Source organism: Trematomus bernacchii, unplaced genomic scaffold (genome assembly GCF_902827165.1).
Source record: "Trematomus bernacchii unplaced genomic scaffold, fTreBer1.1, whole genome shotgun sequence".
Taxonomy (NCBI): domain Eukaryota; kingdom Metazoa; phylum Chordata; class Actinopteri; order Perciformes; family Nototheniidae; genus Trematomus; species Trematomus bernacchii.
The window spans coordinates 5,464,566-5,483,918 of NW_022988050.1; the positions used below are offsets into that span (position 1 = coordinate 5,464,566).

The window sequence follows — 19,353 nt, forward strand, 5'->3', positions numbered from 1 at the left end:
GCAAAGAAGAGAAGAAATATGGAGAGAAACCCCTACACACACTTTAGAATCAGTAATACTTTATTTGTCCCACAGGCAGCATGGAAATGTACAGTGCTGGTGAAAGGCAAAAATAAAACTATTAAATAAAGATGCAAAAACACATGTAACATAATCAAATATGTTAATATACCATGGTAAAACTATAAGGAACATAATTAATAAAGAAATGAACAAGCCGACTAATAACTAGTAGTTTAGTTTTAGTTTAGTTTAGTTTATTTTTTTTTTCCGAGCGTGTAAAACCAAAGAAAATACAAATGAAACAAAAGGTGATACAGACATGATACAGTACTATACAAATGAATGCAATAACAAAACGAAACATTTAAATAATAATTGAATAATCTGCAGTATCATTGTCTGATATCAATAAACAACAAAGCTTTAGCTAATTACACATCCGAAAAGGGGTCGGAAGAAGTTTACACTTATTTAATCCGACCCCTTCTCCCTTTTTTATTTTTATTTTAATTTTAATTTTTTTACATCTTAATATATGTTAACATACAATATAAACGTATACTTATAATCTTGAATAATTGATATAATATATAATATAATAATATATAATATATACAGGCAAGTTAGGATAATGGTCTCTATATATTTATATATACATATATATATATATATATATATATATATATATATATATATATATATATATATATATATATATATATATATATACATACACAAATCCATACAAACACAAATTCATAAATAAAATACAAAACAAGAATACAAACAGTTATGGTTTAGCAGTTTCATCCCTGTACCTTGTGAGAATTGTGTCTTTATACCTCTTTTTGAATAGTTTTATGTTTGGACATCCCTTTAGCTCTTCACTCAAATTGTTCCAGATCTTCACCCCACAAACAGAAACACAAAAACTTCTCTTTGTTGTGCGCACCCTAGCATTAGTGAATATAAATGAACCCCGTAAATAATGATTCCCTTGTCTTTCATTGAACAATATCTGAATATTCCCAGGTAATTGAACGTTTTTTGCCTTAAACATGATTTGTGCGATTTGGAATTCAACAAGATCTGACAGTTTTAATAATTTTAGCTCTAAAAATAATGGGTTTGTATGATCCCTATAGCCGACATTTTTAATAATTCTTATTGCTCTTTTTTGTAGAATAAATAGGGATTGTGTTGTAGTTTAAAGTAGTCTTAAATATAAGATTTGTGTGTTGATTTTTACATACATATACATTACATACTGTAATTTCTCCTTTAATTCGTGGACTGTTAATTTACTCCGAGACAGCAGGGGTCGCTCTTTGTGAGACTTCATGTCTGCCAGTTAGCATGCTAGCAATCAACAACAGAATATCCCGGACAACTAGCGTCTTAATTTAACCCAACACAAAGGTAAGCCTTTCCCTAAATAAAACAACAAGCACTGACATGTGGATTTAAGACTTAAAAAGAAAGAATTAAAGCTCTTATGTCGTATTTTTAATTGCAGTTATTTCGACAATTTCCCAGACCGTTTTGTTTGGCTTAGGTTAGCTGCATGCTAACTAGCTCGATCAGTTAGCTGTCGTGCTATCGTCAGAGTGTCTGGATTACTCACAGTATTTTTTTATTTTGAAATGTACCATAACTTTTCATCACTGTATAGGATTTATTTTTCAGTATGAGCACACTGGTGTTCAAACCAAGCGTTAGTCAAGAAAACTATTTAGAGTATGATACCTTTTCGATAATCTGTATTGTTAGCAGGTTAACTACCTGCTACTGTCACCGCCTACTGTAACTGCGAACTGAGTCTCCAGCATCGTCTGCTACAACTTTAACTCTTAATAAAACACAATGAAGATTGTTTAAATGTTATGTATAGTTGTTAATATACATATTTTTTAAATGTATGACATATATTTGGTTAATAGATAAATGTCAGGAACAAGAGGATTTGTTTCCTAAGCCTTTTATCATTATTTTTTAGAGCTACTTCTGTGGATGGTTTAAAGTAGTATGTTGAGTTTTAGAAGTGCTTTGGTTGGTATGATCTGTTTTCTCAATCTGCTCAGAAACAGTCATTCATAGTTGTCATTTATAATCAGAGGTGGAAGAAGTACTCATATATTGTACCAGAGTGTAGGAATACTCTGTTGCAAGTAAAAGTCTTGCATTCAAAATGTAAAGTAAAGTAAAAGTACAAAAGTGTTGGCATCAAAATATACTGAAAGTACCAAAAATAAAAGTACTCATTATACAAGATTTGCCTCTGAATTGTAGTGGGGTAGATGTACAAAGTAGTAAAAAAATGGAAATACTTAAGTAAAGTACAAGTACAATACTTGAGTAAATCTACTTTGTTACTTTACAACACTGACTGTAATTTATGGTTTTAAGTAGTATGTTTTGAGTTTTACTTATTTTGTTCTGGTCTGTTTTGTCAATCTGCTCAGAAACTGCCATTGATAATTGTCATTTACAAATTGTTTGAAGTAAAAAAGTTAGGTGTGACAATTGTCTGAGCATTTCTTTTTTGCTCTCAATTGTATTGTCTGCCGTGCCACCTATGAAATGTGGAATGATTTATTATAGTAGTAGTATTTAGTAACCACTATCTCTTTAGTACCAGAAAGTTTACATGTGTTTTATAATATGCAACCTGAGTCCAGACCTTTTAAGTATTCAAACATAATACTTCTAAATAGAATATAAGAATAAACTGCATGGTGGCCGATGACCTGACATACTTACCACCTTGCGCTAATTTAATTCCCTAGGTGTGACTCTGAATATTTTCTCAGTAATGACTTGTATATACACAATAGTATGAATGACTTAACACCACAGCAATGATATCACTTCTGTTGTTGGCACTGAAAGCAGATGTTCTCTCACGCTGCTGGTGAACACACTAGCCTGGACACTTTATCAACTTTACACCAAATGTTTCGCTGTTGTTTTGGTGGTGTTACCTTTATATTGTGTAGTGATTCGTGATGCATTTGAACACAAGTGTACAGTATCTGTGAGGCAAAGCTTGGCTTTCTTGCAGCACTTGGAATCTCTACTCGTCTTTTTGCTACATTCCTTTCCTTATATTAAAAGTCAAAGTGCTGCCCCACAGCAGATTTAAAAGGGTCTTAGACCAATTTTTTTTCTGGCCTTCCCTCCAGATATACTGAGTATACACAACTCGGTTTAGCTGAGTTCACTTAAAGTGTGATGACTTCGAGTAAAATCCACTGCGTTTGCACAGTTCTTCGACAGCAGGGGTCTCCAACCTTTTTTAGGATGCTACTTTCAAAAAATAAAACAAGTCGTGAGCTACTTTTACTCCTCTCTTTTTTGTTTTTTTGCAGTGTATATATTTAGCACAGTTTAACATTATTATATGTGTCAGGTTTGGGGAAATAGGACCCAAGTGCAGTTCAAAAATACAAAAAGGTTTGTTAACAAAAAGCGGGCTTTATTAACAAAAGCTGAAGGCATGAAAAAACAAGAAACTAATAAACAGAAACAAAACCGGGGAACACGACAGACAGGAACAAACTTACAGACGGGAACAGGCAGGAGACATGGACAAGCATAGACGAAGCAGCTATACTTGCTTTACTCGCGATTGAGAAACACCCAGGGGGTGTGTAAGATTTGTTTTTAAATGTTGAAGTGAAATGCATCAATCTGGAGCACTTTGAGCACAAAATGAATTGATGGAAACAGCTCACAACACTCAGATGAAAGAGAGCTGTATACTTTTCAATAATCCAAACATCTTTAGAATATGATCACAACCAATAACAAATCATTTAAACTTGTTTATTCTTATCTTATGTTACCTAGTTAGCATTCTTTCTTTTTATTTATGCATATTTTACTAATCAATCCCCTTTTAAACTGTTTTTTTTTTTTTTATAGTACACATTGGAATGATTTCTTACTTTATCTTTTACAACTATATTAAATAGATAAAGGTGTGCTCTCTCTAGCTCTCTGTCTCGCTCGCTCACAGAGGCTGTGTGCTCCTCCGTGGCGATGACGGCTTGCGCAAAAAATAAATAATAAACATATTTGTAAAGTGGGGGAAACAGGATTTCGAAAAGTGGGGGGGACATGTCCTCCCTGTCCCCAGTGGAAATTACGCCATGCGTATGTGTGCAATAAATATATATGCAAGTTGCAACACACACAGAGTCAAACTCTGCCCCTCATGTGCTGTATAGGCTGCATGACTAGGCTGTTCAATGGGGCTGATGTGTTGTGTAGATTCTGCCAGAAGGAAAGGTCAAACTCCTTAAAGTGTGCGGTGAGGTGCCGCTCCACATTGCTTTTCTTCCGGACTGCAACGCTGGTCCCAGCAAATCAAGCAAGAACCTGATTGGTCGATATTCATTGTGGGGTGTGTGGGGAGGAGGGGTGTTAGATAGATATAGAGTTGTAGTAAGTAGATAGAGTTTGCTGTGATTGAGGTTTTGTTTATGCATAGGGTAGATTCTTTTAATTACATTTCCTTTTTTTTTTGTGTGTATTTTTTACATTTTGGATTTGCTTGGCGAGCTATCGGTAGCTCGCGATCGACGTGTTGGAGACCCCTGTTCTACAGTGTAAAAAATAAAAGTGTTTTAGTCACCAACTTGATTTAATCCCTATTATGTTAAATGTTTCGTACTGGAACCTGATGTCTGAGCAATAAAGAGCAAGTGAATAAAGTATAATTAAGGAATTTTAGAAAATTACAAAATGATTGAATTTTTAATCATAATGGCATCTTTCTTACAGATAATCTCCTGTCGAACATTCCTCAAAAAGCAATACTTTTGAAGCATGATGAAGCTTAAATATTCGCATCGCTCCAATCGCTCAAGTTTCACCGCGGCTTGCAGTTTGTTTTATCGCGTCATTCAAAACAGACATACCGTTGACGCGCCGCGCCGTTGACGGACAGTTGAGGTTGTTTACACTTCCATGCAAGATCGTTTTGGTTATTTCTGTCCTTGACTATGGAAGACATAACTATTGCTGCTTTGTACCTTCTGTGGAAGACCTACAAACGTAGCAACAAACGCCGTCGTGTCTGGGTTCTTATTCTCCTCCAAGCCAGCTCCTTTTTGTTGCGGTCCCGGTAGATATACGACATTGTATTGTAAATCTCCGGGAACCCACTCACAACCACAACGATCATCTCTTCCATCTTTACAACTGATCAACAGCAGGACATCAGAGGGACGTCAGAGGGAATCCCAACGCTGATAGGCTTTCGCGAGAACGCGTCACGTGAATTTGACGCTCGAGTTGAAAAAAATCGAACTCTCGCGTTTGACGCGGCCCCCTTCAATCGCGTGATACGCGTCGTGTCCACCGCTTCATGCGCGCCGTCGGAGCGAATTCGCGTCTGTCCGCGTCTCTGCATTGACTTTACATGTAATCGCGCCGCCCCCAAAAATCGCATCGTGTCCGGTGTGAACGCAGCATTAGACCTAATTCAAAGCTTTAATGATGGGACTACTTGCAGTGTTTTGCAGCCTGCAGGGGTTTCTGCCCTTAGGGGTCAACATGTCAAGTTTAAATGTTTGTAATGGTGTGAGCCAGGTGACTGGACACATTAAATATGCATTGAGGTCACTCCTGCCTTTAACCTCCCGTGCCTGGCCGAGTGAGGAGGGTTTTAGGGAGGAAGTACAGGGAGGAGGTAAAGCCTGGTAGCTAATGCTTTTCTGACCCCCAAATCCCCTGCAATGTAATTGTGGTTCTGCACAAAGTCAGGGATGAGAGTGAGGCAAGCTGATCGCTGGAGCAAAATCAATAGTTCATACCTTTCTGAGATTGAGTTTTTAGGAAAGGACGAGCACCATGACCGAGGGCAGAATATGAAATCGCTCCCACAGAGGCCCAACACGCGCTCTGCAATCGATCCCCAGTCCCTGTACCAATTATAGTTTTAAGGTTTGTCTGTGGCTTACTGCAGTCCTCAAAGACCAAAGCTTTGGAAGTAGACATGGTGTTCACTGACACTTCGACAAGGGTTGCAATTTTTTGTATCCCCCTTGGAAATTGCCGACTGAAAGGCCTTCATACCTCTAGTGTTTAATTTGGAGCAGAGATTGATTTCTCCTTTTTTTTGGTCAGGGGGACTGAAGCTCAGGAAAAAAAGCATCGTGGTCGTAACTGCCACCTCATGTATCATATGTGTACTGATACATTAATTCATTTTAATTCATAGATTGACTTAAATACCTAATTATCTATGATCTGCTTGGCCACATTAATTGTACAAACACTGCTGTAAAGTTCAGGCTGGTTTGTCTTCACATGATGAAGGTGGAAAAGTGTTTTACTTTGTGATGATCAAACGGTCCATGGATTGTTTACCTTTCCTCTACCATCTACTAGATTTTGAATGGATATTTATGAGTAAGTCTTGGTGTCTGTTATATGATGAATTTTGATTGCATCCCTTCACTTAAAAAACCTTGCTGTGATTACTGCCGACACAGATAGTCAATATTTGTGATAAGTGTATAGATTGTCTGGTGAAAGTTCAGTAACAACTATAAAAAATAATCACGCTGCTTTTGACCTGTGCTGATGGTAGTTTATGTTTTTGGAAAGTGGAGTCTTTGATAGACACATCTACCAGAGTTTGGTTAATGTATGTTCTTTAAAATTGAAAGACATGTGTCAGAAGAAAACAACTTTTAATTTGGATAATTTATTGGCTGGTTTATTTGGTTGCCTTGCTGAGGAGTTGGAGGTGTGCAGCTTGGTGTTGCATCTCTTTATCTAACAATTGTTCCAATACTCTGTTGCAAAAATGAAAGCTGAAACACTGTCAAAAACTGAAGAGAATGACCATAGTCCTGTTTTTAATTGACATACATTGCCTGTCCTTTATCTTCTTCACAGTAAAGCCACCATGTTGAATCGGTCATGCGTCGGCCATGAAAGGCCAAATAAGGCGTGTCACGGCCGACGGTTCGGGACACACTAAATTGAGTTTGGGCGACAGGGCACGCTTCGTCGTCCGACTAACGAAGACGGCTGATTTCGGCCTGGTGTGTCAAGGGCTTTATCCTGACAGTCTTTATGCTTTTAGCGTGAAGCAGCAGAAGTTATGACAGTAACCAAATACAGCTGATACAGTGTAACGAGAATACACAGAGTATAACTGTGAGGCTGCTATCAATGTCATAACATCCCATTGGATTACATGCATGCATAGTTTTCTTGAGAATCTGCCATGCTCCAGTTGGCAATCTGAATACAACACAACCTCTGCCACAACAAATAATATCTACAATATTGAGATATCGTTTCTGAGTGTAAACACTTCGGATAGGGCAGAAAAATAGGGTTTAATTTTATGACATTTTGAAGGATTATTCCTTTGCGCTCTATGGCAGATATGTCCAGCTATTTCACTATTCAAATCTGTGTTTGTTTCACATCTCAGTTCATGGGTATTTCCGGAGGAAGCAGTCGTGTGCCGGGAGTGTTTCAATACAGCGTGCGTCTTCATCAGAGTCCACCTGTCCACGAACCTGTATTTGATTTCTCTCTCATACCTCTGCTGGATTTTCTTTTGTCCCCATCCAACCACTTTGTGTGGCAATTTATCTCTGCGAGTGGTTCCTCAGACGGTGGCCCATCTTTCATTCGCCACCTGTTTTTTCCATTTGGCCTCTCTATCATATTCTTTTTCATTTTCGTTCCCTATAACCCCCTTACTTTATCTTCGTCTCAGTCCATCTTGCTACTGTTTAACAATGAAGAACAATCGGTGGTTCTCCAAAGACTTTTTTATATAGACCATTTTTAAACTGGGCGGAACAAAGCTTCATAAAAAGGTTTGTTTTGCTTTGGCAAGATGTAGCAATGTGATTGGAGCACAACAAAGCCCTTTTTGTTCCTAAATTGTTGGTGCATTCTGCGCTATATAAACACAGCACAGGTAGTACCCATGACAATAAAACCAAATAATACATAAAAGATAAAATAACAACAATATTACAATTACTTTTACTCATTGTTCCCATTAAGACTCCCTTTTTCCTCTGGATCAGGCTCCGACTGTGACTCGGTAGGATCGCTCAGTTCCAGCCAAGTGTTTAGCAGCGTTCTCATGCTATGAACATCTAGACCAGTGGTTCTCAACTGGTGGGTCGCGACCCAAAAGTGGGTCGCGGACCCGTTTCGAGTGGGTCGCAAATGTGTGAGTGAAGAAAAAAAAGTTGAAAAGAAAAAATTGAAATTTTTTTTTTTCTTTTTTTTGGGGGGAAAAGTCAAACTTTTATTTTGAAGGCCCGATTTTCTAACGCTGTGCATGTAGTCGGCGTTGGACTGGAAGTACCGGAGACCATAAACGGTTTTGAAAACTTCTGTCACGATCGTCTTCTCAATAAAATATCTTTGCTGATGTTTTTTCGAGTCTTCTGACCAATCAGAATCAAGATTGTTGCCGGAAGTCCCCACGGAGAATAACTTTGCGGTAGAACTCTTCTTTATACATCCATGGGTACAACTTCAGATAAAAATGAACACATAATGAAATATGACCCCCGGTTTGATGATTGACAGGTCACAGAACAATGGGAGCTATCTACCCTTACCACAATTTAAAGTAAGTCACACAGACTCTCTCCTCTTTGCTCTTCTCGCAGCAAGATGTCAGAACAAAGTGAAAAACAAACAATGGCATAAAATATTATTAATATGTCGGGTAGTAATAGATTTATTTATTTTCTTCTCGGAGTGTACCAGAATGCGTAGTTTATGTTAGTATTTCTAAAAATCTCCTGGGGGAGAATCCCCCCAGACCCCCCTGCTGGGGTTGGGTTTTCAGCATGTGTGCCTTTTTATATAGTTCAGCTTTGATTCCATCATCTCATTAAACCTTTTTTAAAAGCATACTTTTGTTCTGTGAAGGGATATAAGGGATATATGCACTGTACTTCACTTTCATTAATATTGTATGCTGAAAAGCGTATATATTACAGTACGATTTTTTGTTGAATAGATTTGAGTGCTTCAAAATGTTGGGTCGCGATGTATTGACCAAGTAAAAAGTGGGTCCCGAGGCCTGACCAGTTGAGAACCACTGATCTAGACCCATCCAAAAGATGTTTCTGTTACATAGAGCTTCAGGGACTACACTGTTCCTGTGAAGAAGATATCTTCGAAGTTAATATAAGTTTTCCATTTTCATACTACATACTATGCAGAATGTCCTATAGAGGAGAATGTGGAGGGATATAATTCCTTGTATTTGGTCTTCTGAGATGCTCCCAAAGCCTTTAGGTTAAAATAAAAGTTTTTCTCCTATTACCTTTTGGCTTTTATCGTAGAAAAAAGGTCACTTACATTAGAATCCAGAATATGTTCACTCGACCTGTAAGTGTGATGGAAAACTATTATTCATCATGCTACTTGACTTTATTAATCAGTCATTTTCTATCATCCTGACAGTCCCACGGTGGTAATCTTGACGTTCTGACAAGGAAACATGTTTTAATTTAAAGGATTTGTGAAGGCTGTATGTTTGCTAAAGCATTAAAACAGACTAAGCTGATTCAAAGGTTTTGTTAAAAAAAAAAGTAATTCAGCAGTTAATCTGTTAAAGTCTTTTGTAAATGGCCATGCTTTCAGTTTCCAGTCTGTTCAGATGATATATTTCACACAGCCTCTAAGCAGCATCACTCAATGCTTCACCTCCATTCAGTGAAACCATCAACTCCCAGACGTCACAATTTGTTACGCTGCTTTTGGACCCAATTTATTGATGAAGACATTAAAGGCTCCGGGTGTGAGAGAAAGGTAGAGACGGATTAATGGTTCCAGGAATGGTAAAATAGAAAATACAGTATTGAAGAGTGGATCAAGAATTGGCCGCAGATTAACAGCATGAGGACCCAGAAGGAAATAGACTGGTTTTATAAAGCGTTGAAAAAAAATGTGAAAACAGTCAACTATCAGCCACTGACCTCGAAGCAAGATGAAACATTTTTATATATCTGGCATTGTGTCTAGATGGTGTCCAGTTTTGTGTGAATTTCCCCTTACAAAAATATGGAAATACAGTCTCTGTACACTCCTATCCCATAATTAACCAATGTCACTGAATTGTGTGTTTAGTTCGCATACAAAGAAGCGTAATATCAAAAAGAGGGAGACAAAAGTCTATAAATAGTCATAGAGCCAGGCATCAGGGCTGAATAAGGCACGTACAGTGTGTGTGTGTGTGTGTGTGTGTGTGTGTGTGTGTGTGTGTGTGTGTGTGTGTGTGTGTGTGTGTGTGTGTGTGTGTGTGTGTGTGTGTGTGTGTGTGTGTGTGTGTGTGTGTGTGTGTGTGTGTGTGTGTGTGTGTGTGTGTGTGTGTTGTGTGTGTGTGTGTGTGTGTGTGTGTGTGTGTGTGTGTGTGTGTGTGTGTGTGTGTGTGTGTGTGTGTGTGTGTGTGTGTGTGTGTGTGTGTGTGTGTGTGTGTGTGTGTGTGTGTGTGTGTGTGTGTGTGTGTGTGTGTGTGTGTGTGTGTGTGTGTGTGTGTGTGTGTGTGTGTGTGTGTGTGTGTGTGGTAATTTGGGAACCTTGGATTTGGCCAGTGGCTCCAACCCCCCCCCCCCCCCCTCCATCAGAGTCCTGGGAGGCCGCTTGTTTATTTACAGTTCATTTTGGAGACTTAATTGCAATTGCGGCGGCTATTGATCTCAGAACAGGCTCGGGCCATCGATCTCCCGCCGTCCCCCAACGGGTCAGGGACAATTCATCCAGCCAAAACACCACAAACCTCGATACCAGGCGATGTGGCTGCATGAATTAAATGATATTGAATCTTAACTGGATTAATCAAAAGATACAGAGCCTGTGTGTTGCATTACAATGAGCTGTTTTTTCTTCGTTTTCTGTAGCCTTGTTAGGAGAATGTGTCTCACGCAGCTAGACAGGATTTTCGTGAAGATGGGATTTAAACTCTATCAACTAATCACACTCACATTGTCGGTTTCTAGGGGGCAAACTGCTTCCATCTGGCGTGTGCTGATGCAGATGGACGTCAGGACTGAACATTGACGAGTGGAAGTGACGGATTCCTTCTCCTCACCCTCTTGCCCCCGACACCGTCTGTCACGCTGGCAATGTCAAGAGTCCCGAGTCCCCCTCCCCCTGCGGAAATGTCCAGCGGGCCCGTGGCCGAGAGCTGGTGTTACACACAGGTACAGCTAAAAACACTGTTATCTTTAATGTCAAATACATCAAATATTCGTAGCTTTACTGACTGTTTTCTGCTTTGCCAGATCAAAGTGGTGAAGTTCTCTTACATGTGGACCATCAACAACTTCAGCTTCTGTCGTGAGGAGATGGGAGAGGTCATCAAGAGCTCCACCTTCTCTTCTGGGGCCAACGACAAGCTGAAATGGTGGGCGGGCAAGAAAGCCATGTTGTTCATCATATTCTAAAATCCAGTGTTCGTTATCATACTGCAGTGTACAGGAATTGAAACTGCCAATTTTGAGTCTGCCATCAGATAAGGGATCATCAATTTTGATCCCTTATAAAGCAAACCTTACACAAAAGTGCTCTATTCAGTGTTATCATTAAACTGGTATACTTGCACTTCAGTATTTATACAAACATTCAGGGACTATAGGGTCATTTTTCAAGTCTATTCTCAGTTTTCAAGGTCTTCCTTCTCATCAAATATATATGTTTTTCAAAAGTGTGAATCACAGAAACCACAAGAGGCCCTTGAGTAAACAGTCATAAATATGCACAACAAATATTAAGCTGATGAGTCAGAAGAATGCAAGCACTAGTGAGTGCTCTGTTAGCCTGCTGTATTCATAACGATCAGAAAAAGCATGAATACACAGTGCATAGACAGACAACTTTACATTAAAACTGCATGTATATAATCAAAATTCTTTAGTAAGGAGAGATTCATATATTTGAAGAGATCCTAAATATTACACCCTCTCACCATCAGGTGTTTGCGAGTGAATCCGAAGGGCCTGGACGAGGAGAGCAAAGACTACCTGTCTCTCTACCTGCTGCTGGTCAGCTGTCCGAAGGCCGAGGTGCGCGCCAAGTTCAAATTCTCCATCCTCAACGCCAAGGGAGAGGAGACCAAAGCCATGGGTGAGCCACTGGGGGGCATACACTTTCAAAGAGTCAGATCTAACATCCTGTGGAGTTGGCAGTTTTCCTGTACTTTTTAAAATCCCACTTTTTCTTTCCTTTTCTGGACTTCTTTTTGTCCTGATCGCCTGCAGAAAGCCAGAGGGCATATCGCTTTGTCCAGGGGAAAGACTGGGGCTTCAAAAAGTTCATCCGCAGAGACTTCCTCCTAGATGAGGCCAACGGTCTTCTTCCTGACGACAAGCTCACGCTCTTCTGCGAGGTACGCTGCCTAGTCTTGGTTTACACCCTTTATCACTCCAGTGCATTTTTAAGTATTGCATTTAATTGAATATCTCTCCTTCAGGTGAGCGTGGTGCAGGACTCGGTGAACATATCTGGGCAGAACACGATGAACATGGTGAAGGTTCCTGACTGCCGGCTAGCGGACGAGCTGGGGGGATTGTGGGAAAACTCCCGCTTCACAGACTGCTCCCTGTGTGTGGCAGGACAGGAGTTTCAGGCTCACAAAGCCATCCTCGCAGGTACAGACACCAGGCACACTCATTATACTGTATTTGGTCCTACAGAGTGTGGGTGTAATATTTGAATTTGAATTGTTACCGTTGCTTGACAGATTACTCATTAACATATTGTTCTTATATAACTGCTTCCAGCACGTTCCCCTGTATTCAGCGCCATGTTTGAGCACGAGATGGAGGAAAGCAAAAAGGTGAGCCAACGGTCCCTTCAGCTTTTTTTACTCCTAGAAATGAATTTGTTTTGTTCCTCAGCGGCTCACTCAGATGTTCCCCGCTGTGTGGAGGAGTTACAGTGAGTGAAGGATTGTGGGCTGTGAAACGGCTGCAGCACGGAGCTGTTTGCAGAAGCTGAATGATGGCGCTCCTGAAATGAAATTGTCCTGCCGTACTTGGGGGTCAGGATTCATCCTTCACTGACAGAGCTGCAGAAGCAGAGAATTGCTTTTTCTTTTTCATCTGTGCACATGTGACTGTACGAAATGAAATTGCAGGAGAAGCAGCCCAGATGTTGTTGTTTTTTTTTTTGTTTTTTTTAAACCAAAGCCAATTTCTGTTACAAAGTTTTAAAAGAATGAAACATTTCACTTTTGTAAATTTGAAACAGAGTAGATTTTATCTGCAGATTGAAAACATGACAATAGAGTGCCACAGTGACGCGTCCTAAAACCCGGAAGTAAACTCCTTCCGGTTCCTTCGACAAAAAACGCAATGCAATTTCTCCATAGGATTTTGGAAAATAGCTGGAAATAAGGTCTGTGGTTGACACACATTTAAGAGACGGATCACGTTTTGTTCAGCCGGATAATATCCACATGTCTACCCTACTTTTAGAATTTTCTAATCATAAATCTAGTCGCCATAAGCAAAATGCTAACGTTATGCTATAAACGAACTACAGCAGGGTCGCTGCTTCAACGTCACGCCAACTTAAGATCCATATTCAAAACTACAGATTCTAAATGGTACAAGTTGAAGCGTTTGTTTGAACAGTTTGCAGGAGGCAGGTACTTGCTTTCAAGCAGAACAGGGCAAACAAACTTAGCGGGAGTGTTTACGTGTTCGGCGTAATGACGTACAACGGCCTCGACAACTTCTGTAGTCCTATTCAGCCACTTAATAACAACCATGGTTTTCAGACATGTAAACTCTTCAAAAATCACCAGCGGGGTCACTGCTGATGGATTTAATGTCGTAGAACAAAACGTGATCCGTCTCTTAAATGTGTCTCAACCACAGACCTTATTTCCAGATATTTTCCAAAATCCTATGGAGAAATTGCATTGCTTTTTTGTCGAAGGAACCGGAAGTGGTAAAATGCTAACTTACTTCCGGGTTTTAGGACGCGTCACTATGGCACTCTATATAATGGTTTTAAATTATGTTTTTAAACGTACAGCAAGCTTTTTTTGTGTGGTCACATTGCTTGATTTGCTACAAGGTTACAATAAGTGCACATATTGATTTATTGGCTAGTCATGACAAATATGAAATCTGTTGGAGTTTTAAATCAGAAGCGTTCACAAGCAGATTCAAATGTGGTTTATTGTTGCATATTTGTTAAGTATTTCTCCAAAGTGTCTTTAAACACTGTGTAGAGATTCACAGCCAAATAGTTATCTAAATGTTCTTTATTTTTGTGGCATAATGCAAAAAAACTTGCTGCGATAATTTTTGTCATGCTATAGTTTAAGCTCATGTCACAGGATTCTAACCTTGGTGTCTCTCCCTCTCAGAACCGTGTAGAGATCAACGATGTGGAGCCGGAGGTTTTCAAAGAGATGATGTGCTTCATTTACACAGACAAAGCTCCCAACCTGGACAAGATGGCTGACGACTTGCTGGCAGCGGCTGACAAGGTATTAGAACAATAGTGCAATGTTCATTTTGAAATATGAACATAACTCTGAATATTAAAGATCGACTGATCTTCTAGTATCAATGTCTGCATACAGCACCAGATTAGGGGTGGGAGATAAACTTGATCGACTCAATGCATATGCGCTGGTTCTATATTTAATATAATATGCAAATATCAAAATATATATATTGTATACTGCTGGATAACCCCAAAACATGGAGGTATTATTTATAAACCAAAGCGCCCAGACCAACAACATCTGTTACTGCAGATAAAATTGCTGTCTTATCTGTATTTAATGTGACGAGAGCAAACACTGTGAGCTTTCAGATGTCATAAGGTGATGAGATGAATTAAGTGCACACTAATCACTAACCCTATTATCCCAGTAAGTCATGATTCCACTCCTCTATGACACAGACCTAATTTAGTTAAGTATCACTAAATCTGTCACAGCAGATACCTCCTGTTGAAGACATGCAGAGTGCTCATGTTGTCCTCTCTCTCTCTCTCTCTCTCTCTCTGTAGTATGCTCTGGAGAGACTGAAGGTCATGTGTGAGGACGCGCTGTGCACCAGTCTGTCTGTGGAGAACGCAGCGGAGATCCTCATCCTGGCGGACCTGCACAGCGCCGACCAGCTGAAAACTCAGGCTGTCGACTTCATCAACTAGTGAGTTCACTCGTCGTCACTTCTTACAGATCCTCAGAAGTCCTCTGAACAGTTTGTCTCTGTTCCTTCTCCTCTTTGTCTCGCCATTGTTACTGATGACACCAGATTCACACAGCGTCACCCTCTCGCCTCCTCCCATGCTGTAATAATTGAATTTCACATGTCCCCCATGGAGGGGTCTGTCTGACATTATTAAAAGCTTCCAGAAGGATCAGGACAACCTGACTTCTCACTACCTGCCTTATGTATTGACCTAGATGAATGAGATGATAACTAACTGAACATGTGTTTGTGCTCAGCTCACACATATTGCTCCAGATTGTTTCCTTTCATTTATAGAGCTGAAACAATTATTTGATTAGTACATCGACCAAAAAAGAACCGGCACAAATCATCATGAAGATTTATTCATTTAAGTAATTTTTCTAGAAAAATGCCAAACATTGTCTAGTTTCAGTTTTCTATGATCTGTTTTTGCCCTATTATGCTTTTTGGGGTTCAGCTTTCCTGTAGTGTGTTTTATAGGTTTTTGTGCATGTAAATGGTCTGCAATGGCTAAACTCCCAAAGTTCCCCGCAGAGGGAGTTCAACACACTGAAACCTCCGTAACATTGTGACATCATAATGTAAAAATTGCGCTTCTATTGGCTAGCGCTCCAACACATTTGACGTGATAGGCTAAGGGGTGGGACATCCCTAATCAGAGCAGACTGGGCTCTGGTTTCAGACAGAGGGGGAAAAGAGGTGCTGCAGCACAGGCAGTAAATGTTAAGCGAATATTAAAGGGGACCTATTATGCAAAATCCACTTTTTCATGTCTTGTATACGTAAACATGTGTCCCCCCCTCTGTGTAAAGAGATTCTGGAAGTTTCAGGAAAAAAGATTCGCTGTCGTTGTCCTGATCCATTTATATAAAAACCTGTCGGAAAATGAGCTGATCAGATTTTGGCCACTTTATGATGTCATAACGATTTTTTGGCTTGTGTAACCATTAGCCAATCACCAAGCAAGGTAACTTCCCCCCCCCCCCCCCCCCCCCCCCCCCCCCCCACACCTTATCACCTGAATCTCCTCCTAGAGCACCATTGTGTTCTTTTTAACCAAATCTCTCTCAGAGGGGCGTGGGGAGTGGCTCCTTATTTTCATCTAAAGTAACAGACAGAGAATCAGCACTTTTGAAACAGGGCTGAAACAGAGGGGATTATGGGTAATGCTACAATGATCTGTTTGGTGTTTGGAGCCAAACACTTCAGAGACATGTTTTGTATATATCTGAGACCTATAATATATTGATGAAAAACAGTATAATAGGGGAACTTTAAAGCATGTAATTATGTCAGAGACAGACAATACAAACACAAACCTGAACATTTGCATAATATGTCCTTTTTAAATAAAAAACGTCTATAATATTAGATTCAGAGACGTTTGACACCCCTGTAATACCGATGGATCGTCCCTAATATAATGTTTTTTGTTTCGTCCTCCAGCCACGCTGCAGAGGTGATGGAGACGGCGGGGTGGAAGTCCATGGTGGCGTCTCACCCTCACCTGGTGGCCGAGGCGTACCGCTCCCTGGCCTCAGCGCAGTGCCCCTTCCTCGGAACCCCCCGCAAGCGCCTCAAACAATCCTAACAGCAAGAAGCTGACACCCATGCATACGCACACACGCTCATGCAAATACACACAAAGACACACAGACTCCCCCCCTCACGCAGGGACAACCTTTCCCCTCGCTGTTACCTAGTTCACTACCTACATCCTCCACCGGACCCCCCCCTTCTGCCCCATCCAAACCTGCTGTATTTAGTCTCTTCTAAAGACAGAGGGAAGAAGGAGGAAGAGGAAGTGGAGGTGAAAGAGAGGGGCAGGTGCTGGTGAAGTGGATGTTTGTTGTTTACAAGAATAAACACAATACCCCTCCCCCTTTCTCCTCGGCTCGGGCCCAGTGAGGTATGACATTGTGCTCCTATCTTTGTGTGAAAACCAAACCCCTCGACACCCGTTAGTTCCTACTTTGGAATCCGTTCGGGAGGAAGGACTGGACACCAAAACCCCAAAAGAGCCAACTGTCAGGGGATGAGGAGGATTAAAGGACACGTGCAGATACATTAAGCTGTGTATTTTATCATAAGGCTACTTTTTGCTCTGTTTGGAGTCCGAGATGCCCCCAAACTCACGAAGAAATGGGCCTGTTAGTTACAAACTAGAAGCCCCCCCCCCCCCTCCCCTGAGAAAGACAACAAGGGCTAGTCTAAAAAGCAGATATGGGACAAACTTAACGTTAATTCTCCTTGAGAAAGTTGGAGAAACATTGCACTAAAGTCACAGGTCACCCCTTAAGAACCCTTACCAGCAGTAAAGTAGTAATACTGTAGGCAAGCACATACTGAAGAGAGCTTCATGGACTAAAGACCCAACAGGACCACCAAGAACAAGAACCCTTTAAGAAGACAGACACAACACATGTACTCCAAAAACTCTGCTTCATTCGCATCCGTTTTCATTTTTTTTAAAAGCTGGGAAGAAACAGTATAGAGAGGGTACAGAAAAGCAACTGGACGTCATTCTTGGGGAAATTGTATTTTGTGTGTGGATCTGTTTTTATAGCCTTGAGAGGAAAACATATCTCAAGGTTTCGACGGACAAACCAACCAGGAGGCAACAAATTGTGGGAAAAAAATGGTCGGATTTCAAACTAGAATTGAGATTGAATCAGGCATGTTGATGTTATTTTATGACGGATTTCTTATTTGTTTTTTCCCCCAGAACTGTAATTTCTATTTTTTTCATAGGAATTTGTACAGACACCAGTGATTTTGAAGCTGGGTAAACAAAAAGCATCTTCCACCGTGAAATTGAAAAAAAAAGCGGACTTGTTTTCTTTGCAGGCATAAAGACTGAGGGGAAATTGAAATGAACACGTTTTAATGTTCAGAAGAGACCGAATGTGAAGAGATGCACACCGAGGCAAACCACATGAAATACATTTGAAGTTATCATTTCAAACTCGCGGAAAATGGTAATGATCGAAGGAACTGTCGTTTCTTTCCTGTAGATATCGCTGGTTATGAGAAGTGACACTTAGTTGTTGCCAATTTTTTGTTCCCAAAAGATTAAATCACAACTATTTTGTATTGAATGCAATGCAAACTTTGTCTGGTATTTTTGTCTGAATTGTTTATTTATTCTTTTCAGTCTGTCTCATTAAACAGGCGTTTCATTTAGAGATGATTATGGGACTCCACAGATCACCTCCTAAGGAAAGGTATCAGGCAGAAAGACCGGTGTTTAAAGACATTTCATTTGATGACTCAAGTTTTTAAATCTTCTTTAAATTAGAGTGGCATAAACCTAATCATGATTAAATCTGGGCATTTTAGTGTGTATGTTTTTTAAATCCCTTTACTGCATATGTAATTAACTTTTAGGAGATGTTAATATTTAATGTATCCTTTTTTTCAATTTGCACTTTCCAAAACATGAACAACTTCCTAATTTCTTTCTATGATAAAAACACTGGAGTGAAATTTGGACGAAAGGCAACCAAAGTGCTGCAATGCAAGTCATTACATTTACCCAAACACTTAATCTGAGGAACTTGACTTAAATACTTAAGTATTTCCATTGCATTGCACTTCTACCCCTCAACATTTTCAGGTATATTTCTTTACTCCACTTTAATGATGTGAAACCTTTAAGGATTAACATTTCCAGTAAGTATATGTTGGTCTTAAAAATTCGGACAGATTAATACATAAATATAGTATATATCATACTATGATAAAACTGCATGTGTAGTATGAGAGTTTATTAACTAATGTTTTAGCTTTGCTGTTGCAGGCCCGATTTACTTCAGTCTTCGTCACCATGGAGGAATGAGAGAAATACGTTTTCTTCACAAATTCAAGGTAGCAAATGGTGAGTTGTTGATATACAAATGTTTATTTTGAAGTATTTCTTTAATAGGGTTGATTGCTTCACATACATGTCCTTAACATTTGGCAACATTTGGCAAAAGTGTAAATTGATATGCAAAATAAGAACGTTGCAAATGCATGGGACATCCTGACTATACAGTATACATATATAGTCTTATTTCTTAAGTATTACAAACTAACTTAACTATATCACACCTTACAAACCAAAACTTGCTATTGTCTAGTATCG

At 39.8% G+C, this 19,353-nt stretch overlaps 1 protein-coding gene across 1 annotated transcript; it reads left to right on the forward strand.

Annotated features, from left to right (window-relative positions):
* The first annotated feature begins 1,343 nt into the window (after nt 1-1,343).
* LOC117474007 (speckle-type POZ protein) lies at nt 1,344-18,348 on the forward strand. Its single transcript, XM_034119999.1, has 10 exons — nt 1,344-1,422; nt 11,007-11,210; nt 11,292-11,413; nt 11,981-12,132; nt 12,267-12,394; nt 12,479-12,656; nt 12,789-12,844; nt 14,387-14,509; nt 15,040-15,182; nt 16,674-18,348. Exons 2-10 carry the CDS (start codon nt 11,133-11,135, stop codon nt 16,816-16,818), a joined length of 1,125 nt encoding a protein of 374 aa, XP_033975890.1. The 5' UTR covers nt 1,344-1,422; nt 11,007-11,132; the 3' UTR covers nt 16,819-18,348.
* The last annotated feature ends 1,005 nt before the right edge of the window (nt 18,349-19,353 follow it).

Coding starts and splice junctions, on each gene's coding strand:
- LOC117474007 (XM_034119999.1), top strand. CDS start 11,133: ATGTCAAGAGTCCCGAGTCCCCCTCCCCCTGCGGAAATGTCCAGCGGG. Junction 11,211..11,291: donor AGAGCTGGTGTTACACACAG/GTACAGCTAAAA, acceptor CTGCTTTGCCAG/ATCAAAGTGGTGAAGTTCTC. Junction 14,510..15,039: donor TGCTGGCAGCGGCTGACAAG/GTATTAGAACAA, acceptor CTCTCTCTGTAG/TATGCTCTGGAGAGACTGAA.